Source organism: Scyliorhinus canicula, chromosome 27, assembly GCF_902713615.1.
Source record: "Scyliorhinus canicula chromosome 27, sScyCan1.1, whole genome shotgun sequence".
In the NCBI taxonomy this organism is placed as follows: domain Eukaryota; kingdom Metazoa; phylum Chordata; class Chondrichthyes; order Carcharhiniformes; family Scyliorhinidae; genus Scyliorhinus; species Scyliorhinus canicula.
This window is the reverse complement of record NC_052172.1, coordinates 24,008,706-24,026,824: the sequence shown is the minus strand read 5'-3', so window position 1 is coordinate 24,026,824 and position 18,119 is coordinate 24,008,706. Positions and strand designations below refer to the sequence as shown.

Below are 18,119 nucleotides of genomic sequence, written 5' to 3'. Positions count from 1 at the left end.
TCAGTACTGACCCTCTGACAGTGCAGCACTCCCTCAGTACTGACCCTCTGACAGTGCGGCACTCCCTCAGTACTGACCCTCTGACAGTGCAGCACTCCCTCAGTACTGACCCTCTGACAGTGCAGCACTCCCTCAGTACTGACCCTCTGACAGTGCGGCACTCCCTCAGTACTGACCCTCTGACAGTGCAGCACCCTCACCCTCTGACAGTGCAAGCACATGATCCCTCAGTACTGACCTCTGACAGTGCGGCACTCCCTCAGTACTGACCCCTTCCCTCTTCCTTGTTGTCTGGTTCCATCATCGTGACCCCTGACCCTCTAATATAGAATTTACAGTGCAAGAGGCCATTCGGCCCACCGAGTCTGCATCGGCTCTTGGAAAGAGCACCCTACCCAAGCCCACACCTCCACCCTATCCCCATAACCCAGTAACCCCACCCAACACTAAGGGAAATTTTGGAAACTATGGGCAATTTAGCATGGCCAATCCACCTAACAGCACGTCTTTCGGGACTTGTGGGAGGAAACCGGAGCACCCGGAGGAAACCCACGCAGACACGGGGAGAACATGCAGACTCCGTACAGACAGTGACCCAAGTCAGGAATCGAACCTGGGTCCTGGAGCTGTGAAGCAGTTGTGCTAACCACTGTGCTACCGTGCTGCCCAGTTTCCTGACCCATTAACATCAGTGACCAATAGTCAGGCACGAGGCAATGTAAAATAATAAGCAGATTTGATTACCAGTACAAAATCCTGTTTATCAGCATGAGTGTAAGTTAGTAATATTTTACAATCAACTAATATGTGAGAATTACTCAGTTCATCCCAACCTGACAACCTCCTTCCCCCTTTCCCCCACCAACTGCCTCAGGTCACCATCGAAACCCCAAGTAGCCAGCCCGTGGGGAGTCTCTGCTCATGGGCAGGAGTTCAATCTGTCAGAGGTCCTGCAGCTAAGGTTCTGCGTTGCTAGTTAATCACATTCCCATTCTGCCTTCACACTTGGTGAGAGATCTGATGGATCCTCCCGAGTATCTCCTCGGACTCGAGCTGGTCCAGTGAAAGAAGTGACAATCCCAACTGATCCTCCTGGAGTGGAATCACAAAAAAGATAAATGTTAAATGTTTAATCAGGAATAATGCTGATTAGCGACACACTGCCCTCGATACCAAGGCAGGATTTGACCAGTCATCAAATCCCGAGTCAATGGGGATCAGAAGGAAAACTCTCCGCTGGCTGGAGTCATAACTCGACACAAAGGAAGATGGTTGCGTTTGTTGTAGGTCAATGATGTCGGCCACGGGACATCACTGCAGGAGTTCCTCGGGGTAGAGTGTGAGGCCCAACCATCTTCAGCTGCTTCATCAATGACCTTTCTTCCAACATAAGCACGATGTTCAGCATCATTCACGGCTCCTCAGGTACTGAACCAGCTCGTGTCCAGATGGAGAGAGACCCGGACAACATTCAGACTTGGGCTAAGAAGTAGCAAGTAACACTCACACCACAAAGCTGGCCTCCAGCAAGCGAGAATCGAACCATATCCCCTTAACATTTAATGGCATCACTACAGCTGGATCCCCCACTATCGAGAGCGTAGGGGCTAACAGACTGCGGGAGTGACTTAATTCAGGTGCACAAGATTAGGAGGGGCCGAGATCGCAAGAAAGGAAAACCTGTTTCCCCTGGCAGAAGGGCCAATTATCAGGGACATGGATTTAAGGTGAATGGCTGGAGGATAAGAGCGAACACGATGAAAAATGTTTTCACCCAGAGGGAGGTGGGTGTATGGAATGCGTTGCCCGAATTGGTGGTGGTGGAGGCCGGAACGCTCAGCTCCTCGAGGAAATACCTAGATCTGCATCAAAGTGCTGTAACCAGCGAGGCTACGGAGCAGGGAAGTGGGATTAGAACGGGTGCAAGTTTGTTTATTTATTTGTGCCTGAGGGAGACAGAAAGGCAGCGAGGGAGGCAAGACAAAGAGCAAACAAGTGTCGGAGTTGGCTGAGGAAGAATGAGGAGCTGACCTGTCGGAACGGCTGAGCCATGTGTCGCAGGAAGTGTTTGGATATTTGCACCGCTTCGTCCACAGTCAGGTTGAGGTTGCTGTCTGTGATGTGTTCCTGGATCCAACGAGGCAGCTTCCCACGTTTATCAGCTCGTGCAAAACGCTGCCCAGAGAGAAGAGTTAGAATCAATGGCAATGGGCTAGAACCCAGGACAGCATGCGGGCCAAAGTACAGTACAGACAGTCGTCGTGTCGGCGGACACACTGACCCTGAATGGCCAACACACACACCCTCAAACGTTTAAACAAAGATTCCACACTCGACAGCGAGGTGCAGCCCACAGACTCCATGGTGCATTCCTTCTTTACACTGAACTGGATAATCTGTGTGTGCCTGCTGTTTGTAAAGATCTGCTCTCAGCTCCAAGGCCACATCAGTGATGAAATTCGAAATGGGAACACTGCGGATTCAGGATCTGTTACCATTAGCAGCTCAGTATTATCTGGGAGTTAGTAGCGATGGCAGCATTATAGAGGGTGACCAGGCTGCATTGGGATGAATAATGTGGCTGCTCTACAGATTCCTGTGGGAGCAACTCAAGGTTGTGAAATACGGGTTCTTACAGCGATTCAGGAATCCTGGGCTCCCCTCCACACATTTCCTCATACACAGCGCCAGCCAAACTCTGCATGACACAGTAAGCTGAGCAATTTAAGCTGCGTTTACTGAAACCAATGCCGGGTATTATCATGGATTTGCAGTGCTGTCAGTTTGTGGAGATACCTACAGCACATGGCTGCAGCGGTTCAAGAAGGCAGCTTTCACCACCACCTTCTCAAGGGCAACTAGAGACGGGCAATAAATACTGGCTTTGCCCACGATGCCCACATCCTGAGAACGAAACACAAAAGGTTGATACGAGCGATTATTCTGAACATTTTGCGGTGTTCAGCACACAAATAATGCAGCTTAAAATCAAAGTTTTAAATCTCCCAGGTTACTCGGACCTGAACAGCAGAGAAATGGATTCCTTTGCAGAACAAACAATGTTCCTGGAAAAAGACACACCGTCTGTCTTTAATTCAGTTCGATCAGCAATCACTGTTTGAAACAAATTGTATATTTACCAAGATTGGTTTCAAATTACCTTATCTGCAAAAATCATTAGCCCGTAATCAGTTTTTCCTCGAATAACTCTTCCCACACATTGAGCAGCGTGTCTCATAGCATCAAACGTCAGGAAGTCATTTTCACGGATCTGGAATTGATCCCGAAGGTATTCTAAACGAGCCTGAGGATTAAAAAACCCCTTTTAAAAAATCACCGTTAAAAAAATCACACCTTAAACAGACCCCATTAAAAAGACACCTTTAAAGGACTATGGCGACTTCAAGGATGTTTTGATATAGTTTTGGTCACAACATTCTTCCAAATGTTCCGTTCTGTTTTGAACCTAATTTGCTCTCCTTTCCATATCCCCTGTAACCCCCTCCAGAATCTACACCCCTCCCTATCTCTGTAACCTCCTCCAGCCCCAACACCCCTCCCCATCTCTGTAACCTCCTCCAGCCCCAACACCCCTCCCCATCTCTGTAACCTCCTCCAGCCCCAACACCTGTCCCTACCTCTGTACCTCCTCCACCCACTGTAACCTCCTCCAGCCCAACACCCTCCCCATCTCTGTAACCTCCTCCAGCCCCAACACCCCTCCCTATCTCTGTAACCTCCTCCAGCCCCAACACCCCTCCCTATCTCTGTAACCTCCTCCAGCCCCAACACCCCTCCCCATCTCTGTAACCTCCTCCAGCCCCAACACCCCTCCCCATCTCTGTAACCTCCTCCAACCCCTACACCCCTCCCTATCTCTGTAACCTCCTGCAGCAATTACACTCCTCCCTATCTCTATAACCTCCTCCAGCCCCAACACCCCTCCCTATCTCTGTAACCTCCTCCAGCCCCAACACCCCTCCCCATCTCTGTAACCTCCTCCAGCCCAACACTCCTCCCTATCTCTGTAACCTCCTCCAGCCCCAACACCCCTCCCCATCTCTGTAACCTCCTCCAGCCCCAACACCCCTCCCCATCTCTGTAACCTCCTCCAGCAATTACACTCCTCCCTATCTCTATAACCTCCTCCAGCCCCAACACCCCTCCCTATCTCTGTAACCTCCTCCAGCCCCAACACCCCTCCCTATCTCTGTAATCTCCTCCAGCCCCAACACCCCTCCCTATCTCTGTAACCGCCTCCAGCTGCAACACCCCTCCCCATCTCTGTAACCTCCTCCAGCCCTACAATCCTCCCTATCTCTGTAACCTCCAGCCCAGGCACCCTCTCCCTATCTCTGTAACCTCCTCCAGCCCCAACACCCCTCCCCATCTCTGTAACCTCCAGCCCAGGCACCCTCTCCCTATCTCTGTAACCTCCAGCCCCAACAACCTCCCTACCTCTGTAACCTCCTCCAGTCCCAACAACCCTCCCCATCTCTGTAACCTCCTCTAGCCCTACACCCCTTCCCTATCTCTGTAACCTCCAGCCCAGGCACCCCCTCCCTATCTGTAACCTCCTCCAGCCCTTACAACCCTCCCTATCTCTGTAACCGCCTGCAGCCCCTACACTCCTCTCTATCTGTCACCTCCTCTTACCTTGCCAACCCTCCATATCCCAGTAACCCTCCAATCCCCAGAACCTAGCCTAACTACTCCCTACAATCCTCCATATCTGCTGTCAGCACTTTCAACCCCTACAACTCTTCCCCATCTGTAACACCCTCAAGACCCTGACCCCTCCCTACCTCTGGAACCTCCTCCAGCTCCTACAACCCTCCCTATCTCCGTAACCTTCTCCAGCTCCTACAACTTTCCCTATCTCTGTAACCTCCTCCAACTCAGACACCTGTCCCTACCTCTGTAATTCCTACATCCCTCCATATTGCCTGAAACTCCTCCAACCCCTACAGCCCTCCTTATCTTTGTAAACTCCTCCAACCCTCCCTATCTCTGTAACCTGCTCTGGGCCCCAAAACCTTTCCGTTGAAACCACCCCCAACCCCAACAACCGTCCCTATAAAAATGGCAAAAAGGTAAGCCTCAAGGCTTTGTATCTTAATGTACAAAGCATTCGGAATAAGGTGGACAAACTGATGGGGCAAATCAAGGTAGATGGGGCTTGTTTAGCACAGGGCTAAATCGCTGGCTTTGAAAGCAGACCAAGGCAGGCCAGCAGCACGATTCAATTCCCGTACCAGCCTCCCCGAACAGGCGCCGGAATGTGGCGACTAGGGGCTTTTCACAGTAACTTCATTGAAGTCTACTCGTGACAATAAACGATTTTCATTTCATTTCATTTCATCGCATAGCCATTATGAAAACATAGTTACAAAGAATCAAAACTGGGAACTTTCGGAAAGACATGAGGGAAGGGAAGGGAAAGGTGGTGGGGTAGCACTGTTAATGAGACAACAGTTGTGAGAGTCCAAAGATATGTAGGTTAGGTGGCGTTACAGGGTTATGGGGATTGGGTGACTGCTCTTTCAGAGGGTGGGTGAGGACTCGATGGGCCGCATGGCCGCATTCTGAATTCTAATTTGAAAAGAAATATGATCCAGACTCAGATATTGTGGAGTCCATTTGGGTGGAAGTAAAAAGCAGCGCGGGAAAGAAGATATTTGGTCGGAGCATATACAGACCCACAAACAGTAACCGCACTATAGGAAACGCTAGAAATCAGCACACAGTAGGACCTTGTTAAAGAAATAGAGCAATAATTCTGGGTGACTTTAATCTTCATATTGATTGAGTTAATCAAGTTGGAAAGGATGGCTGCACCAATCAATCATAGAGTACATTAGGGACTGTTTCCTGAAGCAATATGTCACGGAGCCAACGAGGGAACAAGCTATCTTGGATTGATACAGGATTAATTCCACACCAACAGAATGCGACTGTGTTGGCCATATACCTGCCCAAGTGAAGTGAAGAAGAGGGATTGCAGAGTTTTACAAACTCCTTTCCAGTCTGACCTCACTTCAACTCATCACCTCTCTCTCAGGGACTATTAAGGGGGCTCTTTCGGAGAGTCGGTGCAGACCCGATGGGCCGAATGGCCTCCTTCTGCACTGCACCAACAAGTGTGTTTGATTGGGACAGTGTAGAGGGAGCTTTACTCTGTATCTAACCCCGTGCTGTACCTGTCCTGGGAATGTTTGATGGGGACAGTGTAGAGGGAGCTTTACTCTGTATCTAACCCCGTGCTGTACCTGTCCTGGGAGTGTTTGATGGGGACAGTGTAGAGGGAGCTTTACTCTGTATCTAACCCCATGCTGTACCTGTCCTGGGAGTGTTTGATGGGGACAGTGTAGAGGGAGCTTTACTCTGTATCTAACCCCGTGCTGTACCTGTCCTGGGAGTGTTTGATGGGGACAGTGTAGAGGGAGCTTTACTCTGTATCTAACCCCGTGCTGTACCTGGCCTGGGAGTGTTTGATGGGGACAGTGTAGAGGGAGCTTTACTCTGTATCTAACCCCGTGCTGTCTGTTTGACGTGGGTGTTTTTAATTAAATGCTCCTATTTCTAACAGTCATCCACCTTGAGAAGCAAACTATTCACCAAAATAAAGTCAAACTCAAATATATTAAATCTTTTGGCGTTCTGCATGGTTTGTATATTAGCAGCATTGTCACGGTGTGCTGTGTATTTTTATTTTACATCGAATCCAGCACAATTCAGGACATTCTGCTGCCGCTGGTGTTTATCAGCCTCCTCCTGCCAATCACTAAACCCACAAACAGAAATTGCCTCGAGCGGAGGGGCACCTACCTTCAGAATTCGGCTCTGAGTGTAGACATAGGGGACACCAAACATAATCACAGCTCTCCCATAGTGATGGACTGTGAGGAAACACAGGAGATAAATATCAATGGACATGAATCTAGCACTGAATTAAAACATTAAACAACCCAAAGTGAGTAGTGTGGGTAGGACGGAGGAAGCATTGTGCGCAAACATCAGGTCACCCCTGTGACTGGGAACACAAAGAAATTCCGCAAATTAGGGAATCAGTCTATTGGCACAATCACACACTCGCTGCCTCACAAACACACACTCACCGTCTCGCACAAACACATTCGCTGCCTCGTGCAAACAGACTGCTTTGAACAAACACACTGCCTCACACAATCACACACTCACTGTCTCGCGCAAACACACACACTGCTTCGAACAAACACACACACTGCCTCACACAATCACACACTCTCTGTCTCACACAAACACATACTCACTGTCTCGTGCAAAAACACACACTGCTTCGGACAAACACACACACTGCCTCACACAATCACACACTCTCTGTCTCACAAACACACACTCACTGTCTCGCGCAAACACACACACTGCTTCGGACAAACACACACACTGCTTCGGACAAACACACACACTGCTTCGGACAAACACACACACTGCCTCACACAATCACACACTCTCTGTCTCACAAACACACACTCACTGTCTCGCGCAAACACACACACTGCTTCGGACAAACACACACACTGCCTCACACAATCACACACTCTCTGTCTCACACAAACACATACTCACTGTCTCGTGCAAAAACACACACTGCTTCGGACAAACACACACACTGCCTCACACACTCTCTGTCTCACAAACACACACTCACTGTCTCGCGCAAACACACACACTGCTTCGGACAAACACACACTGCTTCACACAATCACACACTCACTGTCTCGCACACACACGCTGTCTCACGCAAACACATACTGCCTCACACAATCACACACGCTGCCTTGCACAAACACACGTTGCCTCGCAAACACACACATGCTACCTTGCAAACGTACACACGCTGCCTCACACAAGCACACGCACTGCCTTACACACGCTGCCTCACACAAGCAGACACGCTGCCTCACACACAGGTGTAGCTCTCTCTTTCTCATACACACGTGTGTTACCAATCTCTCTCACACACACTGCACACTGTTAATGCAGGACCACATCTCAGTGTTTCACTGAGGCTATTGTTGGCCAACATTTAACAGCATGCTGCATTGGCTGATGTGACCAAAATCTTGGTCAGAGAGGCTGGTTTGAAGGAGCATCTTAAAGGAAGACAGACAGGAAAGTGAGAGGTTTAGCAACAGAATTCTGGAGCTGAGGGCCCAGACAGCTGCAGGCAAGTCTGTCAATGAGGAGAAAGTTTGGTTATGAGGAGAAACTGTGATTATTTCCATGAGAGCAGAGATGGCTCAGAATATATTTACTCATGTTATTTGAAAACAGAGTGTTTTGACAGAGTGAATATTACCTCTGCCCATTCATTCCTCATCAACGTAAAATGGTCAGAGATTGTGGACAATTTTATTTACCCTGTAGTTTGTCGGAGTTAGGGAACACTTTACCATAGGGAATAGTTCAGACAACAATCACAGCATCGTTCAAAAAAATATTGGACAAATAACTCAAGGTGGGGCTGAACAGGGTGATGGGAAGTGAGTGAGGAGTGGGATGGGTTTTGGGTTAATCGAGCAAAGAGGTGGCACAGACTATGGTCCTGCCGCCACAATGCAAGCGTAAAGCAGCACAGTAGCACAGTGGCAAGCACTGTTGCTTCACAGCGCCAAGATGCCAGGTTCGATTCCCGACTTGGGTCACTGTCTGTGCGGAGTCTGCACGTTCTCCCCGTGTCTGTGTGGGTTTCCTCCCACAAGTCCCGAAAGACGTGCTTGTTAGGTGAATTGGACATTCTGAATTTTCCCTCCGTGTACCCGAACTGGTGCCGGAATGTGGCGACTAGGGGCTTTTCATAGTAACTACATTGCAGCGTTAATGTACGCCTACTTGTGACAATAAAGATTGTTATCAAGAGAAATCTTCCTCGGTTATGTCTTAAGAATCCTGAGTTAGAGGTTTGCGACAAGGAGACTATTTGATCCGTAGTTTCCGCAGTGGCCAGCAAACAGCCATCCAACCAAATCCCGCTTTGCAGCTCTTGGCCCCGAGCCGGTAGCTTACTGCATTTCAAGCGCCTGTCCAAACACTACGAGGGTTTTTGCCTTCGCGATCCCCACCAGCCTCTGGGTGAAAGGATTTCCCCTCCAGGTGCTGATTTGAAATACATTTAAAACTGATTTATTCTCAGCAAATGCTCGAGTCAATTAGAGATCAGATTGGTATTTAAAAAAAACTACAAGTGACAGAAATGTTCTCGAATGGAAGTGCTCACTGCATCAAACTGAATCCAACATGCCTGAAGTGGAGGTGAATGATGCACCGCTTGATAAAGAGCGAAGCTTCGCTTCACTTGTGTGTTTTTCAGCATAACCACCTGTCCCGATTAAATACCGCATCATTTAACTTATTGAGAGTAATGTGGACCAAACTACACTTTGCTGGTTGTAAGAACTTCACTCTCAGTTAATCAGCGTCCATGTTACGACCTCCAATTTTCTTTTTCACTCACTTAAAGGTACAAAAGGAGCAATGTGTACATAGGACGATATGTAACCGGGACACACACACACATTCTGCTACTCCCCCATGATGATGAGGGAGAGACTCAAATTTCAATTTCACTCACAGGCGCAAAAGGACAAAAATTAATTGTGGCCACTGACCAAAGTCTATCCCCTCGGAGACCTTTCCTCTTGCGACAGAGAGCAGGATGGCTCCGCGCCCATTCTCACACGCCTGCAAATGGAACACAGGTATGACTGAGCAGTAGACAACTGGAGGCGATCACAGCACAAGCAAGGATCATGCAGCCTTAGCTAATTCAGACAGTTTGCTTTCTGGCTTCTGATTCACTCCCTCCCCGGAGACACTGATTCTTTGCTTGGGTATTACCAATGCTGTCAGGCTCCAGGGGAAACAATACTGTTTTTGTGTGAGCCCAGACAATTATCCGACATAATGGGAGGATATCACACCGTTACCCAACTGGGCCCTCATAAGACAGGCATGCATGCATATATAACATTCCACATGTGTTTGGCTTGTAACCAGCAGCAGATGCCCCAACAAATCATCCCTTCCCTAAATAAACTCAGACTGTGGTTCAAACTTGGCACCTCCTGATTTTTAGAGTTCAAGTATTCACCAGAAACGTCCCATCGAATTGTTCTATGGTGTGTGGTTGATTATTTAAAAGTATGACCCCTTTAAGTATTTTTGCACGGCTGTGCACATGCACAACATATTGGGACCAAGTTGTGCCTGGCCTGTCTGGGCACTTCCAAGCTTCTGTGTACAGTAGACATTGTTAAATAGATGAATTAGTGAAGTATCCCAGTTTGCACTCCAGAACAGTACTGAGGGAGTGCCGCACTGTCAGAGGGTCAGTACTGAGGGAGTGCTGCACTGTCAGAGGGTCAGTACTGTGGGAGTGCTGCACTGTCAGTGGGTCAGTACTGAGGGAGTGCTGCACTGTCAGAGGGTCAGTACTGAGGGAGTGCCGCACTGTCAGAGGGTCAGTACTGAGGGAGTGTCGCACTGTCAGAGGGTCAGTACTGAGAGAGTGCTGCACTGTCAGAGGGTCAGCACTGTGGGAGTGCTGCACTGTCAGTGGGTCAGTACTGAGGGAGTGCCGCACTGTCAGAGGGTCAGTACTGAGGGAGTGCCGCACTGTCAGAGGGTCAGTACTGAGGGAGTGCCGCACTGTCAGAGGGTCAGTACTGAGGGAGTGCCGCACTGTCAGAGGGTCAGTACTGAGAGAGTGCTGCACTGTCAGAGGGTCAGCACTGAGGGAGTGCTGCACTGTCAGAGGGTCAGTACTGAGAGAGTGCTGCACTGTCATAGGGTCAGTACTGAGGGAGTGCTGCACTGTCAGAGGGTCAGTACTGAGGGAGTGCTGCACTGTCAGAAGGTAAGTACTGAGGGAGTGCTGCACTGTCAGAGGGTCAGTACTGAGGGAGTGCTGCACTGTCAGAGGGTCAGTACTGAGAGAGTGCTGCACTGTCAGAGGGTCAGTACTGAGGGAGTGCTGCACTGTCAGAGGGTCAGTACTGATGGAGTGCTGCACTGTCAGAGGGTCAGTACTGAGAGTGTGCTGCACTGTCAGAGGGTCAGCACTGAGGGAGTGCTGCACTGTCAGAGGGTCAGTACTGAGGGAGTGCTGCACTGTCAGAGGGTCAGTACTGAGAGAGTGCTGCACTGTCAGAGGGTCAGTACTGAGGGAGTGCTGCACTGTCAGAGGGTCAGTACTGAGGGAATGCCACACTGTCTGAGGTACAATCCTTTTAATGAGATAGTAAATTAACCAGCTTGTTTGTTTGTCTAGGTGGATATCAAAGATCCAATGCATTTTTCAAAAAAGAGTGAAAGGTTCTCCTGATCATAGAATTTACAGTGCAGGAGGCCATTCGGCCCATCGAGTCTGCACCGGCTCTTGGAAAGAGCACCCTACCCAAGGTCAACACCTCAACCCTATCCCCATAACCCAGGCTCTCTCTCAACCTAGGATTTATAAACAGATTAATTGGTCATTTATTTGCATTGTTGGCATCAGGTTTACCAACTTGTGTCTCACTCACCTCCTGGTATTTATCCAGGGCAACACTGGTCTCTGCAGCATCCTGAGTTTCAATAAAAATAAGTTTGTTGCGTTGAATATTTTCTAGAATTCCCTGAAAAAGAAATGGGATAGTGGTGGATTTCTTGGGCTAGAAACAGGAAAGAAATCATATTCCTGAAGGAACACCTGGAATGAATGATATTATTTGGCATAAAAACAGAAGGTTGTTGAAAATCTCAGTAAGCCTGGCGGTACCTGTGGAAAGAATCAGAGTTAATACTTCAGGTCAATGAACTGGGAAAATTAGAAATGGAAAACGACAAAGTCACCAATGAGTTTAATTCTCCTTCCCCACTCCCACTGACAATTCTGTCCTCAACCCCTCACACTGTTCAAATGAAGCTCAGCAGAAGTTCAAGGAACAGAACCTCAGCTTTTGATTAGGGTGTCTGCAGCCTTAAAGACATCATATTGAAGTCAATAATTTCAAAATATTTGTTTCCATTTTTGGGACTTTCAGCTGTTAATGATTCTGCTGTGGACATTTACACATCCCCGAAGGATAAATCTACTTCACTTCTCCCAACACTGTTTTCTTTTGCCTTGCAGAGGCTGTTTAGCACAGGGCTAAATCGCTGGTTTTGAAAGCAGACCAAGGCAGGTCAGCAGCACGGTTCAATTCCCGTAACAGCCTCCCTGAACAGGCGCCGGAATGTGGCGACTAGGGGCTTTCCACAGTTACTTCATTTGAAGCCCAATTGTGACAATAAGCGATTTTCATTTCATTTCATTTCACCCTGATCCTTGTCCTTATTTAATCACCTCTTTCCCCTATCCATCACTGTACTTTCTTCAAACCTGTGACATAAGAACATAAGAACTCGGAGCAGGAATCGGCCATCTGGCCCTTTGAGCCTGCTCTACCATTCAATCAGATCACGGCTGATCTTTTGTGGACTCACCTCCACTTTCCGGCCCGAATATCATAACCCTTTTCTATTTCTGATGAAAGGTGGTTTTACTTTTATATTATTTGATATCTGGGCCTCTGTCTCGAGTAGCAGATTATGGAGAGTGGTTTGCAATCCTGTCCTACGCCTGGTATACGCACACATCAAATAGATGCAAAAGAGCTGAACTCCAGGGGTGAGGTGAGAGTGACTGCCCTTGACATCAAGGCAGCATTTGACCGAGTGTGGCATCAAGGAGCCCGAGCTAAACTGGAGTCAATGGGAATCAGGGGGAAAACTCTCAATCAATTAGAGTCATACCCGGTTGTAATTGGAGTTCAATTATCTCAGTTCCAGGACTTGACTACAGGAGTTCCTCGGGGTAGTGTCCAAGGCCCAACCATCTTCAGCTGCTTCACCAATGACCACCCTTCCAGCATGAAGTCAGAAGTGGGGATGTTCGTTGCTGACTGCACAATGTTCAGCACCATTTGTGAGAATGAGAGAGTCTAGTCATCACCCCATGACATTCAATGTCATCACCGTCGCTGAATCCTCCACAATCAATATCCCGGGGGGGGTTACCATTGACCAGAAACACAACTGGACTAGTCACTTAAATACTGTGGCTACAAGAGCAGGTCAAAGGCTTGGATTAGTGTGGTGAGTAACTCACCCCCGACTAACCAAAGCTTGTCAACCACCTACAAGTCAGGAGTGTGATGGAATACACTCCACTTGCCTGGATGAGTGCAGCTCCAACAACACTCAAGAAGCTCAACGCCTCCCAGAACAAAGCAGCCCCGCTTGATTGGCGCCCCATCCACCACCTTAAACATTCACTCCCTCCACCACCGACACACAGGAGCAGTCATGTGTACCATCTACAAGATGCACTGCAATGACTCACCAAGGTTCCTTCAGCAGCACCTTCCAAACACGAAACCTCCACCACGCAGAAGAAAAAAGGCAGCTGATGCATGGGAACACCATCACCTTGAATTTCCCTAAGCCACACACCATCCATTCTTGGAAATATATCACTGTCCCTATGTTAAAACCTGAAACGACCTCCCTAACAGCAGGGTGGGTGTACCTACATCACATGGACAGGATCTCTGCCTAGTTTTGTCCACTCTCACCAACCCAGAGACACTGAGCAATTCCTACCAACCGGCAGAACAGTTAACTCAGCATTGATCATGCTTGGAGCAGAGATTTACCAGAGAATGTCTGCACAGAACAGTCACAGTGAACCAGGGAGTTGCTTTCAAAGAACAAAGAAAAGTACAGCACAGGAACAGGCCCTTCGGCCCTCCATGCCTGCGCCGACCATGCTGCCCGTCAAACCTAAAACCTTCTACACTTGGGGGGGTCTGTGTCCCTCTATTCCCATCCTATTCATGCATTTGTCAAGACGCCCCTTAAACACCACTAACATGTTACATTGAACAGTGTTTAAAAAATCTCCTTGACTTGGGGTGTTGTCTGTCCCTGCGGGGGTGTTGTCTGTCCCTGCGGGGGTGTTGTCTGTCCCTGCGGGGGCTACCCAAGCACTGAATTATCAGCAGCAGTGAAGGCAGAATAAGCCTGAAGGAAAAGCTAGCAGTCCTTTACCTGTTCATACCAGGAGGCAACAATGTTTTCCATGTAATGGTAACTGGTGAAAAACGACACAATTCCATCTGGGACAATGGCCGACATCTCCAGCAACAGGTTACCATAGTTACGGATCACAGCTAGAGCCAAAAGAGAGAACGTGAAGTTAACACCAGACGTCGAATTAATTGAGGGACCCAAACGCTGAAGAGCCACGTTGAAGACAGGCGGAAAACGGTCATCAACAATTGGTTAGCACCAATCTCAAGATTGAGAAAATCTGGAAGTTGTAGAACTTCTGGGAAAGTGAATCAGGGCAAGAGGCAGTGAGAGTGCAGGGAGGAGAACAGTCTAGAGGGGCTGAATGGTTTATTCCTGTTTCTGGAAAGTGTCTCGATGACAGATGTAACAGGACTAAAATCTCACACTGTGTATTTTTATAAAATATATATGTATATAGATATTGCCATGGCCATTTCTGAAATTTTAAAAACTGGACAAAGATCTTTCCGAAACACCTCGTTATCTCCAAAGAGACTCAAATGGACCCTCTGAGGGCTTCAGAGATCAAATTCAAATAGAGCTATACAAAGGCAATTTGCAATTTCAGATACCTGGGACCCCACCACCTGGAGGTTTCCTTCCAAGTCACTCACCACCCTGACTTGAAAATATATTGTCGTTCCTTCACTGTCACTGAGCCAAAATCCTGGAACTTCCTAACAGCACTGCGGATGCATCTACACCCCCGTGACTGCAGTGGGCGCAAGAAGGCAGATCACCAACACCTTCTGAAGGGCAACTAGGGATGGGCAATAAATGCTGGCCTAACCACATTCTGTAAATGAATTTTTAAAAAAGAACTCAGGTTAACTGGTCTGCTTGGAGAAAGGGCCCCGTGACCTTCCTTTCAATTTTTAATAACTGGGATACATTGTCAAAATACTGTGGAGAGGTGAGTCATGTGACATGGTGGGAATCATGTGACATGGACCTAGCTTGTAGAACCAGTAATATGGTCTTCTGGATATCAGTCTGCCATTTTACCATCTAACTAACAGCAGCTGACTAGAGATGGGGCGCTGCCTGATTCCATATGCACTGCTTAGATTGGAAACTCTGTATCATCACCTACAAGATTAATTCATCTCTGCATGCCTATCTCACTATGGAAGTCAGCTCTACTGGAAAAATGAATTATACAGCATCAGTTTTCAACCTGCCAGTGACTGTGAAGGAATATATAGGTTCGGTGGGGTTGCTTAGATAAGGTGGAGGCTTAGGCTTGGGCCTGGGCTGGGTGCTCTTTCAGAGGGCTGGTGCAGACTCAATGGGCCGAATGGCCTACTTTTGGAATTCTATGATCGACACATGGTGCTGACTTACCAATATCCTCTCTGGTTTCAAACTTGGAGCTGATTGTTACCTGGTCATTGCCACGTCCCACAATCTGAAATAACACAGCAGCAGAACAGAACTCTTAAATCAGGAGCAAAACCAGCCACAGAGGCACCAGAATCAGAAACAAGAGCAGCTTTACACATGGTACAGAAGGAAACTCAAACAGATATAGAATCATAGAATTTACAGTGCAGATGGAGGCCATTCAGCCCATCAAGTCCACACCGGCCCTTGGAAAGAGCACCCTACTTAAACCCACGCCTCCACCCTATCTCCGTAACCCCACCTAACCTTTTTGGTCACTAAGGGCAAATTTAGCACGGCCAATCCACCTAACCTGCACATTTTTGGACTGTGGGAGGAAACTGGAGCACCCGGAGGAAACCCACGCAGACATGGGGAGGATGTACAGACTCCGCACAGACAGTGACTCAAGCCGGGAATCGAACCTGGGACTCTGGAGCTGCGAAGCGACTGTGCTAACCACTGTGCTACCGTGCTGCCCATTTGCAAGACTGCAGGATAAGAGGCCAAAGGGTCAAAGTGTGAATGGCAAACGTCACAGAAACCCTACAGTACAGAATTAGGCTGTTTGGCCCATTCGAGTCAGGAACGATTGCCTTACACGGGGGACTTAAACAGCTAGAAGTCGACATCAGAAGAGTGACCTCGACTTTGGATTTGTTTAGGAAACAGCGGGATAGGTGGGTTCAGATGGTGCCCTGAATGAATGGGTTTTGAGAGGTAGGACCATCAATTTCTTTGTGTAAACTGACCATGTGTTGCTTCATGAACATCAATAAGAGGCGCTGATAGCTCTCTCACTGGCTGCTATAGAACCGAGTCCCATGTGGATTCCCAGCATCATCCGAGCCCATGTTCCTTGTTGTTGGGTCTTTGCTTCACAATGATTAAAATACTCAGACAAAATTAGTTTGAGTCTTGTGGCATTGCTCAAGGTCAGTTTTTAAAAATATATACACACTGCGGATAGAGAGTTGGGCAGGAAACTTCAGAAATTTTCTTCACAGACCCACCTAGGGTCTAACTTTATGGCTGCACAGTGTTACTAAGAATCGTGACAACAGAAAGTAAGGTTTAAACAGAAGAAAGGTGTGACCAAGAAGACGCTTAACTATATTTTATTTCAGCCAGACTCACCATTGGACAAAGGCAGGTTCTGGACAAGGTCATAGTAAACGTTGACATAATAACAGGCCTGAAATCGAGGATCTTTGGGTACATGTCGAGCGGAGACAAGGTCTGGCAAAGGCACAGCAGAAAAACAGAAAGTATTAGTTCAAGCGGCAAACGTTTTGAGTGTTTTCAGAAATGGGGGGGGAAATGAAGAGACAAAACAGCAGGTTTTAAAAGCTTTGTTTGGTGGAAAGGGGTGGGCAGCCAAGTGGACTGATTCTGGGAATGTTGCGGCAACTACAAGATTGGGATTGGTAACTGAGAATATTAATACAGCAGAGTTGGAGGAGTAGGGGGTGTGGCAGGAACCTCAACACTAAGCAGAGAGAGATCTAAAAGGGGAATGAAGACCTTGAGACGATCACTGGGAGACAGTATACATTACATGGATTTTAGGTTTTTTTCCTTCCTTTTCTAATAAATTTAAAATACCCAATTATTTTTTTCCAATTAAGGGGCAATTTGGCGTGGCAAATCCAGCTACCCTGCACATCTTTTGGGTTGTGGGGGTGAAACCCACGCACACATGGGGAGAATGTGCAAACCGCACATGGACAGTGACCCAGGGCCGGGATTCGAACCCGGATCCTCTGCACTGTGAGGCAGCAGTGCTAACCACTGTGCCGCCGTGCCACCCGACATGGATTTTAGTACTAATGAGTTGCACACAACCCGGATTTCAATAATCTGCACAGTAAATCCTGTAAAATTTCTGTTTGTTCACATTAAGCATGAGGGAGAAAGCAATATACGGATCTGATAATGTAGTTAAGATTCAGATGGGCGGGAGGAGCCGCTATGGAGCATAAACACCGGGGCCCGTTTCTGTGCTATTAATAATTTATAATTATGAAAAACGTCACACCGCAGAAACCGGGGTGTGCCGATAGGGAGGAGAGGTGTGACCTGTATATAGATGGAGAATTGGTGAATGCAGGGCTGAGTGGGAACAGTAAACGGTGCTGGATTACCAGAATCGCACAGCAAATGCATCACACAAACCTGGGACAAACTGCTTCAAGCAGGATGTAATCCTACAATCGATATACACAGCCTATGCCTAATGATAACACTGGGCAAAGTAGAAAGCTAAACAGAGGATTTGGATATCACCAAACCACAGAAACAAAATCATATTTCAATTACATCAATAAATTGTGTTACTCACCCCCGAGGTGATAATGACTGACTGGAATCGCTCAAACACAGGCTTGATGGCGATGGACGGGTCCATGCAGCTTAAAAAAAAGATTTTAAAAGCACAGAAGCTTAGGTGGTTTATTACAAATAAAATACACATTTGTACAGTCTTTCATTAACTCTTTCTTGCCTGAAGGCTCCCATGTAGCCTTAATATGCCACATGGCTCCATGTTCATAGAATCTACAGTGCTGAAGGAGGCCATTCGGCCCATCAAGTCTGCACTG

The 18,119-nt window shown here is 47.8% G+C and overlaps 1 protein-coding gene across 1 annotated transcript in view; it reads right to left on the bottom strand.

Moving 5' to 3' along the window:
- Positions 1-740: 740 nt before the first annotated feature.
- Positions 741-18,119, bottom strand: part of ercc2 (excision repair cross-complementation group 2) — a 29,185-nt gene continuing 11,806 nt past the window's right edge. Inside the window, exons 9-18 of the mRNA XM_038786089.1 lie at positions 17,861-17,930; positions 16,657-16,758; positions 15,481-15,544; positions 14,113-14,234; positions 11,565-11,657; positions 9,651-9,723; positions 6,829-6,899; positions 3,161-3,304; positions 2,032-2,175; positions 741-1,092 (exon numbers count right to left, since the gene is read on the bottom strand). Of these exons, the coding sequence (XP_038642017.1) occupies positions 1,000-1,092; positions 2,032-2,175; positions 3,161-3,304; positions 6,829-6,899; positions 9,651-9,723; positions 11,565-11,657; positions 14,113-14,234; positions 15,481-15,544; positions 16,657-16,758; positions 17,861-17,930 (976 nt within the window). The 3' untranslated portion in view covers positions 741-999. The remainder of the gene's footprint in view (positions 1,093-2,031; positions 2,176-3,160; positions 3,305-6,828; positions 6,900-9,650; positions 9,724-11,564; positions 11,658-14,112; positions 14,235-15,480; positions 15,545-16,656; positions 16,759-17,860; positions 17,931-18,119) is intronic.